Source organism: Schistocerca gregaria, chromosome 4 (assembly GCF_023897955.1).
Source record: "Schistocerca gregaria isolate iqSchGreg1 chromosome 4, iqSchGreg1.2, whole genome shotgun sequence".
Lineage (NCBI taxonomy): Eukaryota > Metazoa > Arthropoda > Insecta > Orthoptera > Acrididae > Schistocerca > Schistocerca gregaria.
In genome coordinates, this window is record NC_064923.1 from 251135706 (window position 1) to 251160005 (window position 24300).

Consider the following 24300-nt stretch of genomic DNA (forward strand, 5'->3'; position numbering starts at 1 on the left):
AGACGAAGATGATGAAAGTGCTTGAGGAGGTTTACGAATGTTAAGAGATGGTACATCAGATGGGTGGGAGAGGAGAAAACCAGGCGGGCTGCATAACGCCTCAAAATTTGGAGGGAGTCATAAACTTTTGGGGCGAACAGCAGTCTATGCTAACCGGCAGAGGTAAGGATGAAGTGGATGGTTTTACAGGTGTGGAGGCTGGTCGTGGCAATTTAATCTCCTTGTTCAGCCGTCTAGAGTTTTAGTCTATTGTGAGTTTTGTTTTGAATGGTGTGTAGATGAGAGTTCCGTGATAGATTTCAATCTAGCGTTAGTCCAAGAAATTTTGAAGTTTTAGTTATGGGGATAAGACGGTTCTAATTTGTTAGATAAATGTGACTGGGAAGAAATATTCGTTTATTAGAAGTAATGCTTGGAGTTGTGCAAGGGTGATGGGAAGGTATCACTCGTTACACCAGCTGATGAAGTTTGAAGGATTGTTGAGATGAGTGCAGGGTAGATGAACTGCAAGGACGTTGGTGTCATAAGAATATTGGTACAAATGAGTGGTTCCTTTCGTCGTCTGTGTATAGGAGATAAAGGAATGGTAACTTCCGGCGTGAGCACCATTCAAACATTCTGCAGGTAGCTCAGCTACAGATGGAAAGTGCGTGATGGGAAATTCTATGAGAAATAAGGGAACAAACAAACGGACCAGGGAAAAGACTCGAGTGGAAGCCTTCATTATAACCATAACGAAAATTAAATGGGGCTGGAGGAACATTAAGCCAAGATACTGTACGGACTAGGGAACTTCTTACAGAAATTTTAAGAGACAGAAAATGTCCGAAGCCACAACTTAACTCTTGTTCTGTAGATGACGTTAGGAAACTTTCAGGATCAAGAATATGTATACAAATGTATGAAAAATTTGCGAAGCAGGCTTTATCCAGCTGTGTGTCAAATGGCTATGATGAAATTCATTATTATTATTATTATTAGTATTACTATTACGCTTTCATCCGAGTACTCTGCAAATCTGTAGTTTGAAAGTAAACGCAAATACTGAGTTTTGCTGTTCTTCGCCAGAATCTACGTGAGAATATTTAGCGAACGCTGATATTTTTAAGTAAGTCGGATAAGGAGTTATATTAGACACGATAAACAGTCTGATCCTTTAAATGAGGGACAAATGTCACTTAATCTAACTTTATTCTAGTCCGGTTGGTACAACGCCGTTTAAAACGTGAGAGAGAATTCACTGTAACATGTTTGTCACACGCCTCAATTTCGAGACAGATGCTTCTTCTGTAAACCGCGAGGGGGCTGAGCTCACGGTTATACAATGCAAAGAAGAAATACGAAAAGTATTCAGTTAGTTGTGTGTAAAGAGCTTCTCTCCTGCAGATTGCTGTTGTCAGACTGCTAGGGAATACGGCACGAATTCACAGAACAGAGAGAGACTTGCGTTCGATTGCACAGAGTTCGATAGAAATAATGAAGATTGCTGTTTAATGTCCCGTCAACATTGTAGTCGTTATTGATGGATCACACCCTCGGGTCGAGGAAGGATTGGAAAGGAAGTCAGCCGTGTCCCTTCAAAGGAACTATCCCGGCATTTGCATTAAGCGATTTAGGGAATTCACGGAAGTCTAAATCAAAATGGCCAGCCGGGGATCTGAATCATCATCCTCCAGTCCAGTTTGTTGACCACTGCGCTACTTCACTTGCTAGATTTCGATAGAGGCAGGATTAGCATCAAGTAGCGAGCAACGATAAGGTCGACCGGGCATGTCCATTACAACTAACAACGAATGACGTATTGCATGTGTGTGTGTGTGTGTGTGTGTGTGTGTGTGTGTGTGTGAGAGAGAGAGAGAGAGAGAGAGAGAGAGAGAGAGAGAGAGAGAGAGAAAGAGAGGGACCCTGACAGCTAAGTTTAGGTGGTAACCTTTTCGACATCTCGTTCAAGAGGAAGTCAGCTATTAATTCAACCATCTTCCAAGTGCGGCACAGAACGATTGACGTCTCAAACACCTCACGCAGCAATATGAGAAAGGAATAATGTCATATCATTATGAGGCACGAACCAGAAGAATGAGAAGAAACACTCGTTCGTAGTATCAAAACACTGTAAAATAAATCTTTATTTCCTCACTAGTACGTATCACAAGCTGATGTTGACGCGAGTGGAATGGCAGTGAAGGATGCCTATTATAGTGTCGTATAGGAGTTGCTGAAAATGGTTTCGTCCTCCACAATAAGCATAGTCTTCCACCGCATTCGACGAAGGTCACATGCAAACTTTTATGGTGCTTCTAATGGGTGGTCAATGCACTGCCTCCCCCCCCCCCCCCCCTTCCGCAGTTCTGACGTGGGTCGACGTGACGTCCACTTCAGCGAAAGACAAAAGATGCATTTGTGCGTTATGAGGCAACTAGTAGTAGGTTTAAATTTATTAATTCGCATAACCAGTTTCCATATATTTAATCATTATCAGTGTCATCTTGTATATAATACTGTTCCACTCTTTATCATGACGTGGCAACGTTTACGACATGGAAACATCTATACCATGTATCAGTGCCTTGCTTTAACGATGAAGAGACGATTGGCAAGCATTGTAACTATGCTGGAACGCTTCACATACCACCTCCATACTATAGACTATCAAATTAAATGCCTCGCTCTGTGAGATCTCCTAATCTTTCGTTGTAACTAATCCGTATAAAATGAGATATAGCATCGTTCCGGTAAAATTTATATCCGCTCCTTTAGCAGGTCCAAGAAAATTGTTCAGGATAGTTAACATACAATTACAAAAGAAATGTTAGCGATTTTCCAATTTTTTTAGGTAACTGTTTCCAATTCATACGTTAGTATAGTAAAGTACTGAGTTCCAAAAAAATTCAAGTAGCTTTCATTCTTCGGCTGTCGTAGGGAGCCAACTAAAATATTTTCAGCTCGGGCGATACTCACTTCATCATAGCGCTGGTACTCGGTGAATGAGATGCGACTCTCGGGGGTTTTAGGGATGGATTTCACCAGCGTCATATTTCGCTCCTTCTCAAAGATCCTGGAAATTGACAATGACATTATTTGTAAACCATAGAAACTACTCTATTTATAACAGAATGTTTCGTTATCTCAACGAAAATAAGAATAAAAAATAATAATAGTTAGTAGTATTAGTAGTAGTAGCAGTAGTAATAGTAGTATTCATGTTTGTGCCCTTCTTTTTCTTTTTTTCAAAACTTTGACATTTATATATTTAACCTGACGTGATTTAACATCACATTCCAGAACGTATCAAATAACAAAACCCATTTTATAAATAGTTCGTACTCTACAAATATTCCCATTTACGTCTGAAATAGCGGGATCTGTAAGAAATTGTCAATTGACACCTGCATAGAACTCGCATTACTGTCGTTTTGAGAAAGAATACACATTACTCATAACTGCTAAACAGTTGTAGTTTGTGGTGTTGCGTAGCTATACACAACTAGAAATTTTCTCCTGTCCTTTTTGAGAACATGAAAACATTGTTTTTCCCTCTAAACAATCGGCGGTATTTTTCATCATTTTGGGATAAGGATCTTCATCTGCATGCAGAAGATCCGTTGATGATGTTGGGCGTCCTTTGAATACTTCCCTTTTTATTTTCTCGTGGACATCTATACATTGTTGGCATTGCCACGTTGTTGTTGTTTTGGTCTTCAGTCCTGAGACTAGTTTGATGCAGCTCTCCATGCTACTCTATCCTGCGCAAGCTTCTTCATTTCCCAGTAGCTACTGGAAGCTACATCCTTCTGAATCTGCTTAGTGTAGTCATCTCTTGGTTTCCCTCTACGATTTTTACCCTCCACGCTGCCCTCCAATACTAAATTGGTGATCCCTTGATGCCTCAGAACATGTCCTACCAACCGCTCCCTTCTTCTGGTCAAGTTGTGCCACAAACTTCTCTTCTCCCCAATCCGATTCAATATTTCCTCATTAGTTATGTGATCTACCCATCTAATCTTCAACATTCTTCTGTAGCACCACATTTCGAAAGCTTCTATTCTCTTCTTGTCCAAACTATTTATCGTCCATTATTCACTTCCATACATGGCTACACTCCGTACAAATACTTTCAGAAATGACTTCCTGACACTTAAATCTATACTCGATGTTAACAAACTTCTCTTCTTCAGGAACGGTTTCCTTGCCATTGCCACTCTACATTTTATATCCTCTCTACTTCGATCATCATCAGTTATTTTGCTCCCCAAATAGCAAAACTGCTTTACTACTTTAAGTGTCTCACTTCCTAATCTAATTCCCTCAGCATCACCCGACTTAATTCGACTACATTCCATTATCCTCGTTTTGCTTTTGTCGATGGTCACTTATATCCTCCTTTCAAGACACTATCCATTCCGTTTAACTGCTCTTCCAAGTCCTTTGCTGTCTCTGACAGAATTACGATGTCATCAGCGAACCTCAAAGTTTTTATTTCTTCTCCATGGACTTTAATACCTATTCCGAATTTTTCTTTTGTCTCCTTCACTGCTTGCTGAATATACAGATTGAATAACATCGGGGATAGACTACAGCCCTGTCTCACTCCCTTCCCAACCACTGCTTCCCTTTCATGTCCCTCGACTCTTATAACTGCCATCTGGTTTCTGTACGAATTGTAAATAGCCTTTCTCTCCCTGTATTTTACCCCTGCCACCTTCAGAATTGGAAAGACAGTATTCCAGTCAACATTGTCAAAAGCTTTCTCTAAGTCTACAAATGCTAGAAACGTAGGTTTGCCCTTCCTTAATCTAGCTTCTAAGATAAGTCGTAGGGTCAGTATTGCCTCACGTGTTCCAACATTTCTACGGAATCCAATCTGATCATCCCCGAGGTCGGCTTCTACTAGTTTTTCCATTCGTCTGTAAAGAATTCGCGTTAGTATTTTGCAGCTGTGACTTATTAAACTGATAGTTCGGTAATTTTCACATCTGTCAACATCTGCTTTCTTGACTTCCATGTGCTCCACCTCTGTTTGTATCCAGCGAGCCATTCCGCTTGTGGAATCCAGTGTTGTTCCTCGGATTATATCCGCCTCTCCAAATAGTGTCTTGTTCCTTGAAATCTACACAACATCTAATTTGGTGCCAGTTAGATAGCAGGTAGTACACAGTGAGGAATCCGATACATGAACGAAGTGTAATCTTGATCTGCATAAAGTTCTTGTACACCTCGATCACTTTGCTCTTATGTTTTTCAGGTGTTTTTATTTCAGTACGACTATATTCTATGAGGAGGACAAACTACTTAATGTCTGAGAATTAGTTTAAGAACTGAAATTTATTCTAGGCATGTTCCCTTTGGTCTGAGACCTCCTTTACATTCATCAGTTCTTCATTAAAGTTGTTACTATATTCCGTCCAAGAAACATTGAGAGAGGATTTGGTGTGGGACAACAAGAAAGGAACTCTTTTTGTAACTATTAACGTCGGTTCTGTCTCCAGTGTTCTGTAGTGGAAGTATCCCTGCAATTTTCAAACCATGCGGAATTTTCATGTTTCTCCAAAAGTTTTGCATGGACAATGTAATTTTCTTTAAGGTTTTTGGACCAACTAATTTAAGATTTTCTGCAAAACTCTGTTTTCAACAGATTCCTTGTTATTTTTTAGCCTTTCAATTTGTGTAGCTGTTTCCCCTTCATTCAGTACTTCTGAAACTAGATTGATTTTTGTGGGAGTTTCTAGTGGAAATACTATCATTATTATTAATGCTGTCAGATGTATCATAAACATTACCGTTCATAATAAACTAAAAACTAATAAATGACTGCAGGTTCCAGAATTATAAAGTTGTAACCCAGAAAGTAGCCACGCCGACTGCACGCGACTGTACTCGCTCATTGTTAAAACTGTAATTTTCATAACCGATGTTTTGGCTTTTCAAGTCATGGCCTTAAATGTTCAAAGTATATTACTTCCAGCACCGATCTCCGATTTGATGATGCAACAATGTTTCTGGGACGTTCAAACTCTATCTAGATTAACTCTCAAGAAAATGGGATTGAGACAGCGCTCCAGTATCGTACCTCGACATGAGATCGTCATTTTATTGCGACTTGCCAGCTGCGAAGATCAATAGCGCAGATCGGGATTTGATTGTCGTGATAGCAGTGGTACTCGTACAAACATTCAAGCGCCTCAGTAATCTTTTGTTACATCTCATCAAATGATCTTCTCTGCGTGATTATTTGCGTCATCGAGGTACAAGCAGCTCTTTGTTTCTTTGGACATAGGCGGCTGGTCGAGTGGAGACGAGCACACTGTCTCTGACAGAAGTGTCTATGACTGGGTAAGCGGGGATGTTTCAACGACTACCCCCTTAAATGTTTATCACAACGTTTTCCTAGCAGCTCACTTGACTCTGTACCGTCGCTGGAGATATGCTGTACATGGTCATACAGGTGCTGTAATTTTGACCATAAAGGGTCTGTGTTGAGAACAGGGAAACGTTGGACACACTTCTCATAAGCAAACGGGCAAGAATTTACTCACCCGTCGGAGCCATACTCTGATATTATGTATCACCGACGCAAGCCTTTATAGTGGCCTTAGGTAAGCTAGGAAGAGGGTACACCAATTTCAGTGGGTTTGCCGTATCCAGCTGAATCCGCTCATCGACTGGGGTGATGTAATTACTTAATTTTACCCACTGTTCCAAATGGTCCAGACATTTTGTGTGGGATTAATATCGAATAATTTAGAGGGTCAGTAGAGGTGCGATGGCGTGTCTAAAAGTTCCTCAGACCACGAACTAATGCGTCAAATCTTGTGAATGGAGCTATTGTCATCTTGGAAGGCGGATGTCTCCACAGCTTCAATGTGCAGCATAGGGAAACATCTCTTCACCCAGAATGGAGAAATAAAAATCCTGGTTCATGCTCTCAGTAACCTGAATGAATTGCAAACATGCAGCTTCATGTACCGCTTTTAGTAATGACTTTTATGAGCATCAAATCTCTCATGCATGCAGTTCCCTTCGCAATATCTGCTCAGAAGCTAGTTGAGATGGATCTGTATTCCTGGCAGTAGCAGTTTACGTCGCATTTTTTTTTTAAAGGAAAAAAATAACGTTTAGTACTTTTATCTATATTAATGTTTCACAGTATGGACACAACTCAAATGTAATGTCAGTAGCACTGCCTGAAGTTGATTAGCGCTCTAATTTTGTGTTCCAAAGCTATTTAGTAAATTATCTCAATAAACATTTGCAGGGTCAACAAACTAATTGTAGTTACTATTAGTAGCAACATTTCACCATTGCAGATTATTTGTCTTCTTTTGTAGATAAGATTTATTCGCCGAGATTAATTTTCTATCTGAATTTTCTTTAGTTGCTCAGGAATCATCAGGGGTATCAAAATATTTGATTTAATGCATGTGCACGCTGGCTGGACTCACTGCCGTTCTAGAGGCACAAAAATAATTTGCGTTCATTACAGCTGCGTGCGTTAGTCGTAACAACATTTTTAAAAATATATTACAACGTATTTTAAAGTAGAGCTTCTGTGAAAGTCTCTGCTTTATATTGTTGTCATGGTCTTCAGTACTAAGACTGGCTTGATGCAGCTGCCCACACAACCCTATCCTGTGCAAGCCTCTTCATCTCTGAGTAACTATTGTAGCCTGTATCCTTCTGAATGTGCTTTCTGTATTAACCCCTCGGGTGCTTCCTACGCTTCCCTTCATTACCAAACTAACGATTCCTTGATAACATGTTCCCATTCACCGATCCTTTCGTTTAGTCTAGTTATGCAATAAATTTCATTTTCCCCTACTACCGGGTGATCAAAAAGTCAGTATATATTTGAAAACTCAATAAACCACGGAATAATGTAGATACAGAGATAAAAATTGACACACATGCTTGGAATGACAAGGGGTTTTATTAGAACCAAAAGAAAAAAGAAGTATTACTAGACGCGTTAAAGATATCTTGCGCGCATCGTTTGGTGATGATCGTGTACTCAGCCGCCACTTTCCTGATGCTTGCCCTACCTCAGTCCGTGCGATTATTTGCTTTCGGGTTACCTTAAGTCGCAAGTGTATCGTGATCAACCGACATCTCTAGGGATGGTGAACGACAACATCCGACGCCAATGCCTCACCATAGCTCCAGACATCTTTTACAGTGCTGTTCACAACATTCATCTACTACAGCTATTTTTGAGGAATGATGGTGGACATATTGAGCATTTCCTGTAAAGAACATCATCTTTGCTTTGTCTTACTGTGTTATGCTAATTACTGCTATTCTGATCAGATGACGTGCCATCTGTCTGACATTTTTTGGTTCTAATAAACCCCCATCTATCTACATTATACCGTGATTTATTCAGTTTTCAAATTTATACTGATTTTTTTATCACTCGGTATGATCCAGTATCACCTCATCTACCCATCTAATCTTCAGCGTTCTTCCATATTTCAAAAGATTCTATTCACCTTCTTTCTGAACTGACATTTTTTGCTTCTAATAAAACCCCATCTATCTACATTATACCGTGAATTATTCAGTTTTCAAATTTATACTGATTTTTTTATCACTCGGTATGATCCAGTATCACCTCATCTACCCATCTAATCTTCAGCGTTCTTCCATATTTCAAAAGATTCTATTCACCTTCTTTCTGAACTGTAAGTCATCCACGCCTCACTTCGGTACAAGGCTACACTCCATGTTAATACCTTCAGAAACCGCGTCCTAATACTGAACTTTAAATTCGATGTTATGAAATTCCTCTGTTCCATAAATGATTTTCTTGCTACAGCCAGTCTCCATTTCATATTCGCTGTGTTTCGGAGATTAGCAGCCATTTTTCTACTTTAAGTGAAAATTCTTCTACTCCTTTTAGTGTATCATTTCCAAATGTAATTCCCCCAGCAAGTAATCTATGTATAGGACATGGAATAGTTGCGAAATCAAAGAGATTTGCAGCATTCAGCGTGTGAAAGAGAGTCGAGAACTTACTGCTCGAGATCGTCGATGAGCACGTGGTGCAGCACTCCGTGGCGGTCGAGGACTCCCCGGAAGTGGTCGTGCACGTGCGGCGGCACCCTCACGTCCACGGGGTGGCCGGCGCGGTGGGCTCGCGACCAGAAGTCGAGCGCCGGCTGCTCCCGCAGCTGAGACAGCGCCTGCAGCTGCTCCTCCGTCGGCACCAGCCGGTAGACTTTGTGTCTGCCACAGAAACACGACAACTGCCTCGTTACGTTCTTCCTGACATCTGACTGAATATATAGACTGCTTCAGGGCAGTCAAGGTACAATCATATACTATCAGGTCAAAAGTATATGGACACCTATTAATGGGAAACAGTATGGTGTGTGTCGAACCTTCGATTTTATGGCGGCTTTTACTTTACTGGAGACTCTTTCAATAATGTGTCTGAATTTCTTTCACAAGAGTCAAAAACAGAAAAGGTAGTGACATCGGACAGCGGGGTCTGCAACGAATTCGAGGTTCTAACGCATTACAAAGGTATTCCATTGGGTGGAGGTCAGGACTCTGGACAGGTTGTTCATTGAATGTTATCCTTCACAAACGATTCCCACAAAATCTGCTTTATGACAGAGTGCGTTGTTGTACTGATACAATCACCATCTCCAAACAGTTTCTCTAGGATACGCAGTACACAATATTATAAAATGTTTTCATATTCTTCCATTTTATCGTTTTCTTAAGCTCAATAAAGGGCCAAACCCTAACCACGAGAAACATCCCCATACCGTAACATCACCTCCTAAATACTTCATAGCTGGCACTACACACGAGTAACACTCGACTAGGGAGGCTTTAGTTGGTTTGAGAAGTCACTGATGGATTTGTTACTCAGCTGACATCCAATAACTAGTCCACATTAGATGTCAATGATTTCTCCTGATGGGATCCATTGTTTTGTTACTGATTCTCTGCTGACAGAACAATACTCCCCACCTTCTTTTATTCTATGTAAACTGATTGTGTAAAGGGGGAGAAAGGGAATGGAAAGGAAGGCAATCAATGCAGTCAGCTGCATCGGGGCATTATGCAGAATCATCGGCGAAGAGCGAAAATGTGTACCGGACCACAATTCGAACCTACGATCTCCTGCTTACGAGGGGCGTTTGAAAAATCCGTGCAAAAATAAAAACTACTTACGTGTTTGGGGTAAACCTTTTTTTATTTTTCTACATTCCTTGTGGACTTGTACACTTCTTCCAAAGCTGTTCTAATTTGTTGATCCCTTCCGAATAATAGGAATTGTCTATGTCTGCAAAATAGCTATTAGTTGCTCCAATCACCTCCTCGTTTGAATAAAATCTTTGTCCTGCCAGCCATTTCATCAAACTGGGGAACTAATAGTAGTCCAAGGGAGCCAAGTCAGAACAGGGGGGATGTGAAACGAGTTTGAATCCTATTTCCATTAATTTTGCGACCACAGCAGGTGAGGTGTGTGCTGGAGCACTGCCGCGATGTAAAAGGACTTTTTTGCGGTCCAATCGCCAGTGTTTTTCTAGCAGCTCGGTTTTCAAACAGTCCAGTAACGATGAATAATATTCACCTGTAATAGTTTTACCCTTTTCCAAATATCCCTTGCGAATCCCAAAAGACAGTCGCCATTACCTTTCCAGCCGAAGGAATGGTCTTAGCCTTTTTTGGTGCAGATTCTCCCTTGGTAACCCATTGTTTAGATTGTTGTTTGGTCTCAGGAGTATAGTAATGTATCCACATTTCATCCAGTGACGAAACGACGATTAATGTACTGCGGATTCTTCCTGAACAGCTGCAAACCATCCTTGAAACACTTCACACGATTCCGTTTTCGGTGAAGCGTGAGCAATTGCGGAACCCATCTAGTGGATAAGTACCTCATGTGCAAATGTTTCTGCAAAATATTATGTTCACGTTCATTCGAGATGCGCACAGCACTAGCAATCTCACGCACCTTAAATATTCTGTCATCCATCACCATATCATGGATTTTGTCAATGATTTCTGGAGTCGTAACCCCCACAGGGCGACCAGAACGTTCATCATCACTTGTGCCGGTATGGCCACTCTGAAAATTTTGAAACCACTTATAAACTGTTCTAATCGAAGGTGCAGAGTCATCATAATGTTTATCAAGCTTCTCTTTAGTCTCCTGAGGAGTTTTGTCTTTCATAAAGTAATGTTTAATCACCACACGAAATTCTTTTTCGTCCATTTTTTTGACAGGCACTCGACGTCCTTTGTTCACACGAATGCCAAACACAAATAAATAGACCAATACAGCTGAAACTTGGTGTTCGTTCTTTACAAAGATGCTAGTAACTAAATATGACCTCGACACGAGCCGGTGCTGCCATCTCTCGGACTTTGCACGGACTTTTCAAACTCCACTCGTACTAGGCATGTGCGTTAACCACTGCGCCATCCGGTACACAGCGTCAGCGCCACTGCGCGGAATATCTTGGCAGATCTCACGGCCGTCCCACATTCCCATCGTGCGCCACCTACCCTCAGTCCCTGTCCATGTCCTCCATGCTCGTCACTCTGAGATTCCTACAGGAGGTCGAACGTATTTGTGCATCCGGATTGAAGAAGGTGGATCCATTGCCCAGCTAGGCTAATCAAATATATGAATGCATGGTGTCTACACTTTCACACGTTTACGAAAAAAGAGACACCAAGGATTCATATAATTCTTTTATCCTTGCGGCTCCGCCTCTCGTGACGTCTAGTGGTAAATTCCACATTACACGCTTGAAGAAATATATGAAATAAAACATTTACCAAATCGTTTGACGACTGTATTGATTGAGCTTCTTGTTGACACAGACTATCCCCTGCCACGCAAAACTGTGTGCTGCTGAGTCTTTGTGTTGGCCATTGCTTTGTAATCTGAATCATTTCCTGACAATAAATTTTCTACAAATTCTTCACCCTTGGATTTATTCGAAAAATTTGCACTGGGTTCTCCGGTAATCCCGTGGTTAGTGCACACTGTTTTTTAAAATTTATTAGCGCCGATAATGGGATAGAAAATATATGGAAATCTATGTGATGGAAGAGAATCCGTCCGCAGTTCGTGGTCGTGCTGCAGCGTTCTTGCTTCCAGCGCCCAGGTTCCCGGGTTCGATTCCCGGCGGGGTCAGGGAATTTCTCTGCCTTGTGATGACTGGGTGTTGTGTGATGTCCTAAGGTTAGTTAGGTTTAAGTCGTTCTAAGTTCTAGGGGAATGGTGACCACAGATGTTAAGTCCATAGTGCTCAGAGCCATTTGAACCATTTTTTGGAGAGACTCCCTCACTACAGAAATTCTGCCAAGCAAATTTAGACGTGGCTAAAGAAACAGGGACAAATACAAAGTGGAAGCAAAAGAAAGGTAGCATATAGACATTTACTAAATGAAATGCGCTTCACAAATAAGTCTTTCAGTGGCACCAGAGATAGAAACTCTTTGATGACATGTGAGAGTAGTAAAGCAATCTCAGTTACGTTGAACTCGAATGTTGTTTTTCAAATTTTCATTTACGAAGATAAACAAGTACTAGCCCAGTTCATCCTCGCACCACCCGAAACATTCGATTAGGTGTACTACTCGATGCAACGTAGCCATAGTATGCGGGAACCTCCAGGATGTAGAACAGTCCATAAAACAAGAACACGCAATAAACATTTACAAATAATAACAGATACACTTAAGTACTTTCTAAAGATCGCAAGTGAAAAGGTCCTCGTGGGAATTGAAATAAGTCAAAATTTTTTAACATATTTTCATTTCAAAGAGAACAACGAACTTTCACAAAATATTTAAGTTTTCAATACACTGAGAAGCACATGATAATTACTAGGCTGTTGTTGCCATGAATCATGAAAGAGAAATCATTTTTCAGTATTTATTTACAATTATCGTATTACTTCTCTGAATTTGTACGGAAGTCAGATTGTAGGTAATGATCACATTATTTGATATTACTAGTAACATATATACATCAATCGGTTCTGCTAAGAAATTCAGTGCTAATATTGCTTCCATGAACTCTAGTCCCTAAACAGTTCCTTGCAGGACGGCCGACTGGGGTAGCCGTGAAGTCTAGGCCGCCTTGCCAACGTCCGCGAGGCTCTCCCAGTCGGAGGTGTGTATGTGCTGTCCTTATCGTAAGTTAGTTAGGTTAAGTAGTGTGTGACCTCATCAGTTTGGTCCCATAGGAACCAACCACAAATTTTCAAATTTCTTTGAAGGACGTTCATGACTTCAAGCCACATATCTTTAATCCTAGACATTTTTGGACACATAACATTTTAGCTTGACTTGATGAGCTACCCCAAATGAGATGAGTGATACAGCTATTAGTGCCAAGGGCGTTAAGAAACCGATTAAGGTAAGTCGTATGGTCCTATCTCGGTCATGTTAAATTATATGACTTTAGGAATATTTTCCTCCCTAACCGACTGACTTTATCATGACTTTTTTGTTGTATTCCTTATATCTTTATCTTCATTTTAAACTAATAAGTCTTAGAAATAATAAAAATTTATATTAAAAAAATATTTTTTAAGGTGGCCATGAAAACTGTAATTTTTTACTTTAATTCAATTTATACCATAGTTCTTTAAAAGATATTCATAGTTCCTCAGTTTAAATCAACAACTAACAAATAAGGTACAATTTTTTTTTTAAATCATGTTGATAACATTATAGTAGCGAACAAAAATGTTTCTAATCATTGAAAATCATAGTTGTTGGGGAAACGCAAATAAAGATAAGACTATTAAACAATGATTTTATTCTTACTTTGGTACATTTCAGCTTCATATGAAGGTTTATCTGGACCTTCTAGCCCTTTAAACTGGTCCTCAATCTTTCATCTTGCTTGCTGTGTGGCCTGGCGACACTTTTTCTCAATTTCTGTGACAGTTTTGTCCGCTTTTTCAATCCGAAGTTCATTGTCCTTTTTCTAAACTTGACACAGTTCTTGCCTGGAGATATGCCTAGATGACTGAAAATTTCATTCATTGAAACTTGTAATAGCTTCGTACACTTCCAACTGAAATGTAGTCTTCAAAATAAAAGTTGCTTTTGGTATCCGCAGCCATACAGCATTGTTGACCGACTATAACGGATTTTGCGTTCCACCATGTAGGCACTTACACAAGAGGTCAGGATGAGCCAAGCCTCTAAATATGGGTTTTATTTGTTCCATGACAGCGAAATGAAGATAAGTGTGGTCATTGTGGTCATAAGGCTAATTTCCCTTTTGGGATTTTCAAAATTTGCACCAGCTTGTCTCACCTTTGTGGCATAGTCCGTGTCCAGGTGTGCCTTCATTGGTAGCAGTCAAATGAAAAAAAAATTCTTCCCAGACCGCTGCGAGCGGTTCTAGGCGCTTCAGTCTGAAACCGCGGGACCGATACGGTCGCACGTTCGAATACTGCCTCGGTCAATCGATGTGTGTGATGTCCTTAGGTTAGTTAGGTTTAAATAGTTCTAAGTTCTAGGGGACTGATGACCTCAGGTGTTAAGTACCATAGTGCTCAGAGCCATTTGAACCATTTTTTAGACCACTGCCTTTATGTCCTTTAGAGTTTTTGTAGCATTCTTTCTTATAGCTAGGCCATAATGTAGTTGTATTTGATTTATAGCCTCACCAGTAAGGTGGCCACGACCTCCAATGGTTTTGCCGTAGGAAATTTTTGCATTATCAAATTTCTGTTTCACAATGAACTTCCACTTCAGATTCACCACGATGCAAAAACTGTTTTTGGTTACATCTCCCCCCACTGAACTCACGTTTTCTTTTCTTGTTTTGTATTCGCGGGATTTTTACATAATATAAACTTATTTGCTGAGATCTAAACACTGAAATACAAATATCGTAAACAAACTTCACCTCCAATCACCACAAACCAAGAACTGAAAACAACAAAGTGAACTGGCAGCTGTTTTCATCATTGTTGCTAACAGTGTTTCATCAGTGTTACCAACTAAGCTTTCAAACAGCTGTATTATAACAAGTAGTCACTAGCCAGTAAAAGGAAGGTTGAGTTCATGAAAAGTGTGCGTTGCGGGGTTTTACTAAAACGCTAGTAAAACGGAAACCACTCAACATGAATTAATGAATTTGGTATCAATTTAAACCCAAATATTTGCGTAACAAAAAAGTGCAAAAAATGAAAATCAAAAATGTTGAACCAAACAACCATCCGACTCCTGTTTAATTGCTAGAATAAAGAAAGCAACACCGAGCGCGTTGGGCTTCCTGTAAAACGAAATCTGTAGCTGTGTTAACCCCTTTACAAACCATAATGCACCGTACATCACTTTAACAAGAAACAGTCACTAATAACAGGACGAAAGTAGAATTTATATTCTTGTAAAAGAAGGGCAGCTAAAGTGATCACAAAATTTCCATCTAATATCGCTGACATCTATCAGAAAATGTTCTGAGCTCAAACGTCATGAGGTACCTCAAACAGAAATACCTCCTCCATGACAAACACCATGGATACCGTACACGTTGGTTATGCGAAACACAACTCGTCTTTTGTTCGCACGACATTTGAAAGCCGTGGATCAATGGTGTCAGACAAACGCAGTAGTCTTGGTCATGTGTGACTGGACTGAGGATTTCTTGGCAGGGAGAACGCAACACGTTATTTTGTATGGGGAATCACGGACAGACGTAGAAGTAACTAAAGGAACGCGACTGGCCTCCCAACACTTCGATGTCTCGTGAAAGACTTTCCAAGACTATTCAACAAGAAGTAAAATATTGCTACACGCTTCTAGGCTGGGCTCTCAGTCGCTCATTATATGTACACCCTCCAGAGGCTCAGAAACAAGAAACAATTCTGAGATAGTGCAGCATCTCAGAACAGAAAGAAACATTTGTAAATGTGGTGCCCGTTCGTTTTGACATGTTCGACAGAAGAGGCACTATTTTGATTCTGCAGCCACTATGAATCAAGACATAAATGAATTAACGACACTGCCAGTGGGTATAGACCTAATACTCGAGGGGGAAACTTAAAAATTTGTGCCGTATCGGGATTCGATTACTTGTCTCCTACGTACTAGGCAGATACACTCACCAATGTGCCCTACACACAAGAGACGAGTGCTCCTACATGGAAGACACCTCCTGTCAGACTCAATTTCCAGCACAACTTATGTAGTGCCCTTTGCCAATTATACTCATTACTCACGACATTTCTTCATTCCTAAGAGTTCGAGAGGGGTGCGCATCCGCATTGAAGTGATCAGTTAGTCGCCTCCACCTTAAATATAAATGTGGTGTTTGTTCTTTTCGCCACATATTTTCAACTTTCCGCAATACTCACTGGCAGACAATACCATCATTTTAATTGTGTCTAAAAACATTTGTCTGTGTTTCAACAGTATTGATGAACACACACAATCCTTCATGTTGTTCAGTCTGATACGTGAATGCGTGTTTTGTTTCCTCATACGAAATGTAAAATATTCGCAGAGACCTTTCATTTATAGCCCCTGCGTTCGACGAGCCTTCTTACGACATTCCATCCAGCCAATATTAATTTAAAGCGCTATGTGAACTTATAGACGCAAGCAACGTTATCACTCGATTGGAAGCACTAATGCCGCAAGTAGAGGCTCATTAGTAATGTTGCTGTTGTTGTCTCCAAACAGAAGATTTGTTTCATGGAGATCTGTATGCTATTCGATTCTGTGCAAGTCCCTTCATGTCTGAATAACTACTGCATGCCACATCCATTTGCAGCTGATATCTCTAATCAAGGTCGAATATCAACTTTAGTGACATGAAAGAAGAAGGAACAGTATGGGTCATTCATAGCTCCATTCATCTTAGAGGAGAAAATTCATAGACCGGTGTATATTAACCCATTACGAAAAATCGAAGAACACGCAAGCTGTTTGAACTTTTTGTGAGTACTTAAAATCATTTACTCAAGAAAACGCGATAACCTGTTGTATTCGTCTGGCTAATGGGCTTGAGTTTCTAGGGAATCCAGTCCATTTTGTTTACGAAGTGTTCAGCATATCAGATTGAATTCTTATCTGTCATACGTAAGGGCACTATCTCGTAAAAAATTTATCTTTCTACTTCAAAATCGCCCCCCCCCCCCCCTTGCCGGACTCATCACACATGGTCTGCTCTAAATCAAGGAAGATAATCGCCATCACCCGTTGTGAAACTGTCTTGACTCACTTTACAATATTATCTAGCAGAGCTATAAGTAGCAACTCTGAAATAATGACTCGGATTTTCAGCAACTTCTTTTAACCAGTTAGTCTAAAGGTGGAGACTGATGTCACAGAAAGATATGACCTCGAAAAGAAATGAATTTTTGGAGGTTTCCGGAGCCCATGTCGTCATGTACACTCACATCCCGGAAGAAAAAAAAAACTGAACACCTTGAATGACTAGAGATAGAAAATTCATATTCATAGGACGTGTTACATCACGTCCTCATATAATTTAGAAGGCATATTAGATTGTGCATTCAGGAACATGGACAGACATTTGAACATCTCATTTGAATCAAGTTCCCACCGCTAAAACGTCCATCGCCCACCACACAGCTATGTATTACGTACGGCGTGTGGTACCTTCCCCTGAATCTTTAAAGGGTTGTATCTCCCAAACTAAAAGTGATAGGAATATAATATAAATTGATGTATACACAGCTGGTTTTACTGATTCTAGTGCATCATAGAAATAACTGTTGTTCCGTTTAAAAAATTGTATCCTTTTGCTGTAACTCTTTAGATAGTAACACAATAAACTATGTGACTTTTCATACTCAATGAACTATGTTCATAGCTCCGCAGTCTGTGTAACGTTTCTTATGGTGACCTACCGCAATAAATATTTCCGCCGCCTATTACTTCGTAACTTACAGAGGCAAACACATTTAGTGAAACACCCTGTATATTGGTATGTTCTGCGGAAATGATTAGCGTTTCTGTGAACTCGGTTCAGCATGTATCCTGTTGCTCAATAGGCACAGGGTCCGCCATGGATCCTGATAACTTGTTTCATGCGTGACGGCATCAACACGTATTAGGCACGAATGGCGTCCTGTGATACAGCTACCCTTGCTGCATTCACCTGGTTCCAAAGTTTATCTGTGGTGGTTGGCACTGGGTCCAGCACTGCAGCCGTCGTTTCACCACATCTTATACATTTTCTATTAGCGACAAGTCTGGTGGTCCAGTGGGCCAAGGCAAACGGCTGACAGCCTGTGAAACCAAGAAGGCATATTTTCCTGCAGTAACATGTGGTCATTCATGCTATTGCTGGAAAGTGGCATCTGGGGTGTTGTCCAGAAAGGGTATGGCTTCGGGTTGCAGGTGTCATTCACGTATATCACACTGGTCACAGTGCCCTGGACACCTGCCTACTGTGATTTGCGGCTGTACCCAACAGCACACACCATAAGGCCTTCTGTTGGCGCTGTTCGTCTTGGGAGAATGCAGTCACTGTGAGGGCACTCCCCCTGTCTGCGGCAAAACAAAATGCGGTTATCGTTTTCAAACCGACAGAACCTGGATTCGTCCAAAAACACTATCTGATGCCATTCCTGTGCCCAGCGACGTCTACATCTACATCTACATCCATACTGTGCAAGCACCTGACAGTTTATGGCGGAGAGTACCCTGAATACATCTATCGGTTCTCCCTTCTATTCCAGTCTCGTAATGTTCGTGGAAAGAAAGATTGTCGGTATGCCTCTGTGTGGGCTCTTATCTCTCTGATTTTATCGTAATGGACTCTTGGCGAGATATGCGTAGGAAGGAGCAATATACCGCTTGACTCGTCGGTGAAAATATGCTCTCGAAACTTCAACAAAAGACCGTACCGATTTACTGAGTGTCTCTCTTGCAGAGTCTTGCACTGGAGCTTATCTATCATCTCCGTAACGCTTTCGTGATTACTAAATGATCCTGTAACGAAGTGCGCTGCCCTCCTTTGGATCTTCCCTATCTCTTGTATCAACCCTATTTGTTACGGATCCCAAACCGGTGAGCAGTATTCAAGCAGTGGGCGAACAAGTGTACTGTAACCTACGTCCTTTGTTTTTTGATTGCATTTCCTTAGGATTCTTCCGATGAATCTCAGTCTGGCATCTGCTTTACCGACTACTTATTTTATATGGTCATTCCATTTTAAATCACTCCTAATGCCTACTCCCAGATAATTTATGGAATTAACTGCTTCCAGTTGCTCACCTGCTATATTGTAGCTAAATGATAAACGACCTTTCTTTTTATGTATTCGCAGCACATTACACTGGTCTACATTGAGATTCAATTGCCATTCCCTGCACCATGCGTGAATTCGTTGCAGATCCTCCTGCATTTCAGTACAATTTTCCATTGTTACAGCCTCTCGATATACTACAACATCATCCGCAAAAAGCCTCAGTGAACTTCCGATGTTATCCACAACCTCATTTATATTTATTGTGATTAGCAACGCTCTTACGACACTCCCTTGCGGCACACCTGAAATCACTCTTATTTCGGAATATTTCTCTCCATTGAGAATCACATGCTGCGTTCTGTTATCTAGGAATCCAATCACACAATTGGTCTGATGGTGCACATGCTCTTACTTTCTTCATTAAACGACTGTGGGGAACAGTATCAAACGTCTTGCGGAAGTCAAGAAACACGGCATCTACCTGGGAACCCGTGTCTATGGCCATCTGAGTCTCGTGGACTAATAGCTGGGTTTCAGACGATCGTCTTTTTCAAAACCCATGCTGACTCCTCCAGAGTAGATTTCTAATCTCCAGAAAAGACATTATATTCAAACATAATACGTGTTCCAAAATTCTACAACTGATCGACGTTAGAGATATAAATCTATAGTTCTGCACATCTACTCAACGTCCCTTCTTGAAAACGGGTAGCACCTGTGCACTTTTCCAATATCTTGGAACACTATGCTCTTCTAGAGACCTACGGTACACCGCGGCAAGAAGGTGGCCAAGTTCCTTCACATACTCTGTGTAAAATCGAACTGGTATCCCATCAGGTCCAGCGGCCTTTCCTCTTTTGAGCAATTTTAATTGTTTTTCTATTCCTCTTCCACCAATTTCGATATCTACCATTTTGTCATCTGTGCGACAATCTAGAGAAGGAACTAAAGTGCTGTGTTCCTCTGTGAAACAGCTTTGGAAAAACATATTTAGTATTTTTGCCCTTAGTAAGGCATCCACTGTTTCAGTACTATTTTGGTCACAGAGAGTCTGGACACCTACCGCCTTGACATAAGACCAAAATTTCTTAGGATTTTTTGCCAAGTCGGTACATAGAACTTTACTTTCTAATTCATTGAACGCCTCTCGCATAGAACATCCTAACATCATCAAAATGGCTCGAATGGCTCTGAGCACTATGGGACGTAACATCTGAAGTCATCAGTCCTCTAGAACTTAGAACTAATTAAACCTAACTAACCTAAGAACATCACACACATCCATGCCCGAGGCAGGATTCGAACCTGCGACCGTAGCGGTCGTGCTGTTCCAGACTGAAGCTCCTAGAACCGCTCGGCCACATTGGCCGGCCTAACATCATCGCCATCTAGCATGTTTCTGCACATTCGCCAAAGGTAATCAGAGAAGTGGACGATGCGCACTTAACCCTTGCCAAAATAAACGGCGACAGACTGTCACCCTGATAGTCTACGATGTGCTACACTTTTCCACTGGTACGCCAGAACCGAGTAGAACGCAGATCTATTGTGCAATGCCATTTGGATGAGGCGACGATCTTCACGGGGAGTGGTTTGAGTGGTGCGACCTGACCCATCTCGTCTTGTTCTACGGCCTTCCGTGAACCATTCTGCAAACATCCGTTGTGCTGCCGAAACATTTCCTCCCACACGAGCAGCAGTTTCTCGGATGGCTGCATCACAGTCTCCCATGCCAATAATGATCTCTCTTTCAAACCCATTAGTTTGACGGTACGTTTCGCGCATGTGTCTGCGAGGCATTCTACATGTCTGCTCGAGTGACACGAATTCATTACCTTCGGGTTATAGCGACAACGAGAGCTGCAGGGACATTTTACCGGCAGGTGGTATTGCGCCCCGATATCGGTGTTGGCCTTAAACCTGCGGGCCGACATGGTTCAGATGCTAACCATTTCTACAGAACATATTAATGTTTTTTTACGTGAGTGTATCAAGTGCTGAAATCTATAATAAGTGGTACTTTCCACCTGCCATTTACAGCTACTAATAGGAAAGCATTGATTTTAAGGTGGTGAGAGTCTCAGTACCAAATGATTATCCCACATCTGAAGAGAATGGATTAAGATCTTCTATTCTGACAACAGAATGACGATTCAAATCATTTTCCTCTCCATAACATTAAAATTCAGACATTATGTTAAGCTCCCTTGATTTCAGCATTGCTTTGGAAACTTATGAAATCCACTTAGTTTTTTAATGTCATTTATTGATATTTTCAAGGTATTCTAAAATTTCTGAAGTTGAGCTATTTTTCCATATCTCGACAGTTACATTTAAGCATTTACAATAAGGTGATAAAAGCCATGCGATAGCAATATGCACATATACAGATGGCGGTGGTATCGCTCACACAAAGTGTTGTATCCTGCCTAGTTGTAAAAGATGGGGTGTCTAGGACACCTGCTTCTCGGATCGATAGACAACAATTAAAGCAAATCGTATCAAAGAGTTTTACTACGAAATAAATCAATAACAATTCCTGACTTTGAGAAACACATAGATGTGTCGCAAGCAAAGTGTGACACGCAATGTAATCAGTGTACTTCAGTACAACGATTCCAATACAAGTGAAGTAATACAGTCGCTGGTTTTGACGCTTCTGTAGAACTGGACCGTGGCCAGTCGGCGCGGTGCTTATGTTCTCTTCGCCTACTTCACAGCCCTCTCTGCTCTAACGTTCCCGACTGGCGTGCCGACGTTTGACTTTATGCCGGAACACAAAGGATTAGGGGACAGAGCATTAGCAGAAGGTCATTTGTACTCAGGAGATACATGTGAAAGGATTTCCGAATTGATTCTGGCCGTTCGACGGGAATTAATAGACTTTGAACGCGGAATGGTAGTTGGAGCAAGACGCATGGGACATTCCATTTCGGAAATTGTTAGGCAGTTTAATATTCCGAGATTTGCAGCGTAAAGAGTGTGCCGACAACACCAAATTGTAGGCAGAACCTCTTCACCGTGGATAACGCAGTGGCCGACGGCCTTCACTTAACTATCGAGATCAGTGGCGTTTGCATAGAGTTGTCAGTACAAACAGACAAACAAGTGAGTCAAATAACCGAAAAATTAATGTGGGACGTACAAAGAATGTATCCGTTAGGACAGTGCTGTGAAATCTGTCGTTCCTTCCTTGAGCTCGTCAGCGAATCGGCTGGACCCTAGACAACTGCAGAATCCTTGCCTGGTCGGATGAACCCCGACTTCAGTTGATAAGAGCTGACGGTAGGGTTCTAATGTGGCGCAGGCATCACGAAGCCATGAAGGCAAATTGTCAACAAGGCATGTGCAAGCTAGTGGTGTGGCTGTAATGATTTGGGCTGTGTTTACATGGAATGGACTGGGTCCTCTGGTCCAACTGAACAGATCATTGACTGGAAGTCATGAATTTCATGTTCTCAAACAACGATGGAATTGTTATGGATGACAATACGCCAAGTCACCAGACCACAATTGTTCGCAATTAGTTTGAAGAACATTCTGAAGAACTCGAACGAATGATTTGGCCACCCAGATCGCTCGACATGAATCCCATTGAACATTGTTGGGATATGATCGTGAGATGAGTTCGTGCATAAAATCCTCTGGTGGCAGCATTTCCGCTATTATGGTCGGTTATGGAGGAAGGATAGCTTATTATTTCTGAAGGGCCTTTCAACGAGCATGTGAGATGGATTGGAGGCACACATGAGCTGCGTTATAAATTACCACAACATGTTCCATGCAGACTGACAGCAGAACACGTTTGATAACATGTTAGCTGAAAGGACATTAACAGTAACACTAAGGAAAGACACTAGCCGTCCAAAAGCATTGAATAATGTCTTACCACATGGACCTGTTCTTGTTCCTCTCTTGTTTAAATTATATGTATATGACATTCCTCCAACACGTTCCAGAAACATTGACTGTGAGGATGGCTTGGCAACAACTGGGAATCAGCTGAAAAGATCATAACGTAACGATGCCAAGCGCATTGTCAGTGAGTGAATACGATCATCTCTCATATATTGTTTACCTAACTTTCGCCGCATTCCACCTCCTGATATCAAACGGAAGAGCGCGCATCTGCGTGAACCCCAGAAGATGGCTGGTTGATAGTACCGACATTCCAATACTGAACAATGTATTCCCTGCGGAGTGATTTTCTCAGTTACAAACTTTGCTTTAGTTGACACACTATTACTGTTTATTGTAACTGGTCCAAATGTTGAAGACGTATTACACAACAATCACTGTTTTAGTTTTCATTGGTAAGTATGTACGCAACTACAGATATCTAATTTAAAGTTAAATGTGTTAATGAAAATTTACCGTAGAGCGGAACTTACTGGAAAAGCCCATCTAAGTGCCAACGAATAAGCAAATAACTGATACAGACTGGTGCCATAGGAAGTGGTAAACATATGTTCATACAAATGGTAAGAAAAATTAGAAGAGTGAGGATGCAATGAAATACACGAAGTGTAAATCGTCGTGAAAACAAATTAAATCTCTTAGCAACAAATAATCCTGAGCAAATTTTGAGCGTCACGACATTTACAGGGATCAGTGACCGCAAGATCGTCGTACTGAGAGAGAATACCGTAACAGCCCGATGTTTTACAGAAGCCCGAAATTTAACGCGTGCTTGTACGCGAAATGTTTTTAATAATTACACAATGAAATTCTAAAATCCAAAGAGATTCTGCTCGTATGTAAAATACATCAATAAAAATACAATTAATATGTTGCCGCACGACAGCAATGGTAATGTACTGATGATAATGGCACTACAACGGAGTTGCTAAAGATGTTCTTCCGAAATGTCTTCAGCAAAGAAAACGAAGTAAATATTCCAGAATTCTAACCAAGAACAGCTGCGAACATCAACAAATTAGAAGCAGATATCCTCGCTGAAGCGAAGCAGCTTAAATCGTTTTATAAAGGCAAGCCTTCGAGTCCAGGTTATATACCAATTAGATTGGTTTGAGAGTACGCTGATGTAACAGCTCCAAGCAGAAAATCTGAGAATACCTCTTGGATTG

General features: G+C 41.0%; 1 protein-coding gene across 1 annotated transcript in view; it reads right to left on the bottom strand.

Moving 5' to 3' along the window:
* The window catches only part of LOC126268060 (carboxypeptidase B-like), a 61414-nt gene that overhangs the window by 35668 nt on the left and 1446 nt on the right, over nucleotides 1–24300 (bottom strand). Inside the window, exons 2-3 of the mRNA XM_049973495.1 lie at nucleotides 9010–9219; nucleotides 2959–3055 (exon numbers count right to left, since the gene is read on the bottom strand). Of these exons, the coding sequence (XP_049829452.1) occupies nucleotides 2959–3055; nucleotides 9010–9219 (307 nt within the window). The remainder of the gene's footprint in view (nucleotides 1–2958; nucleotides 3056–9009; nucleotides 9220–24300) is intronic.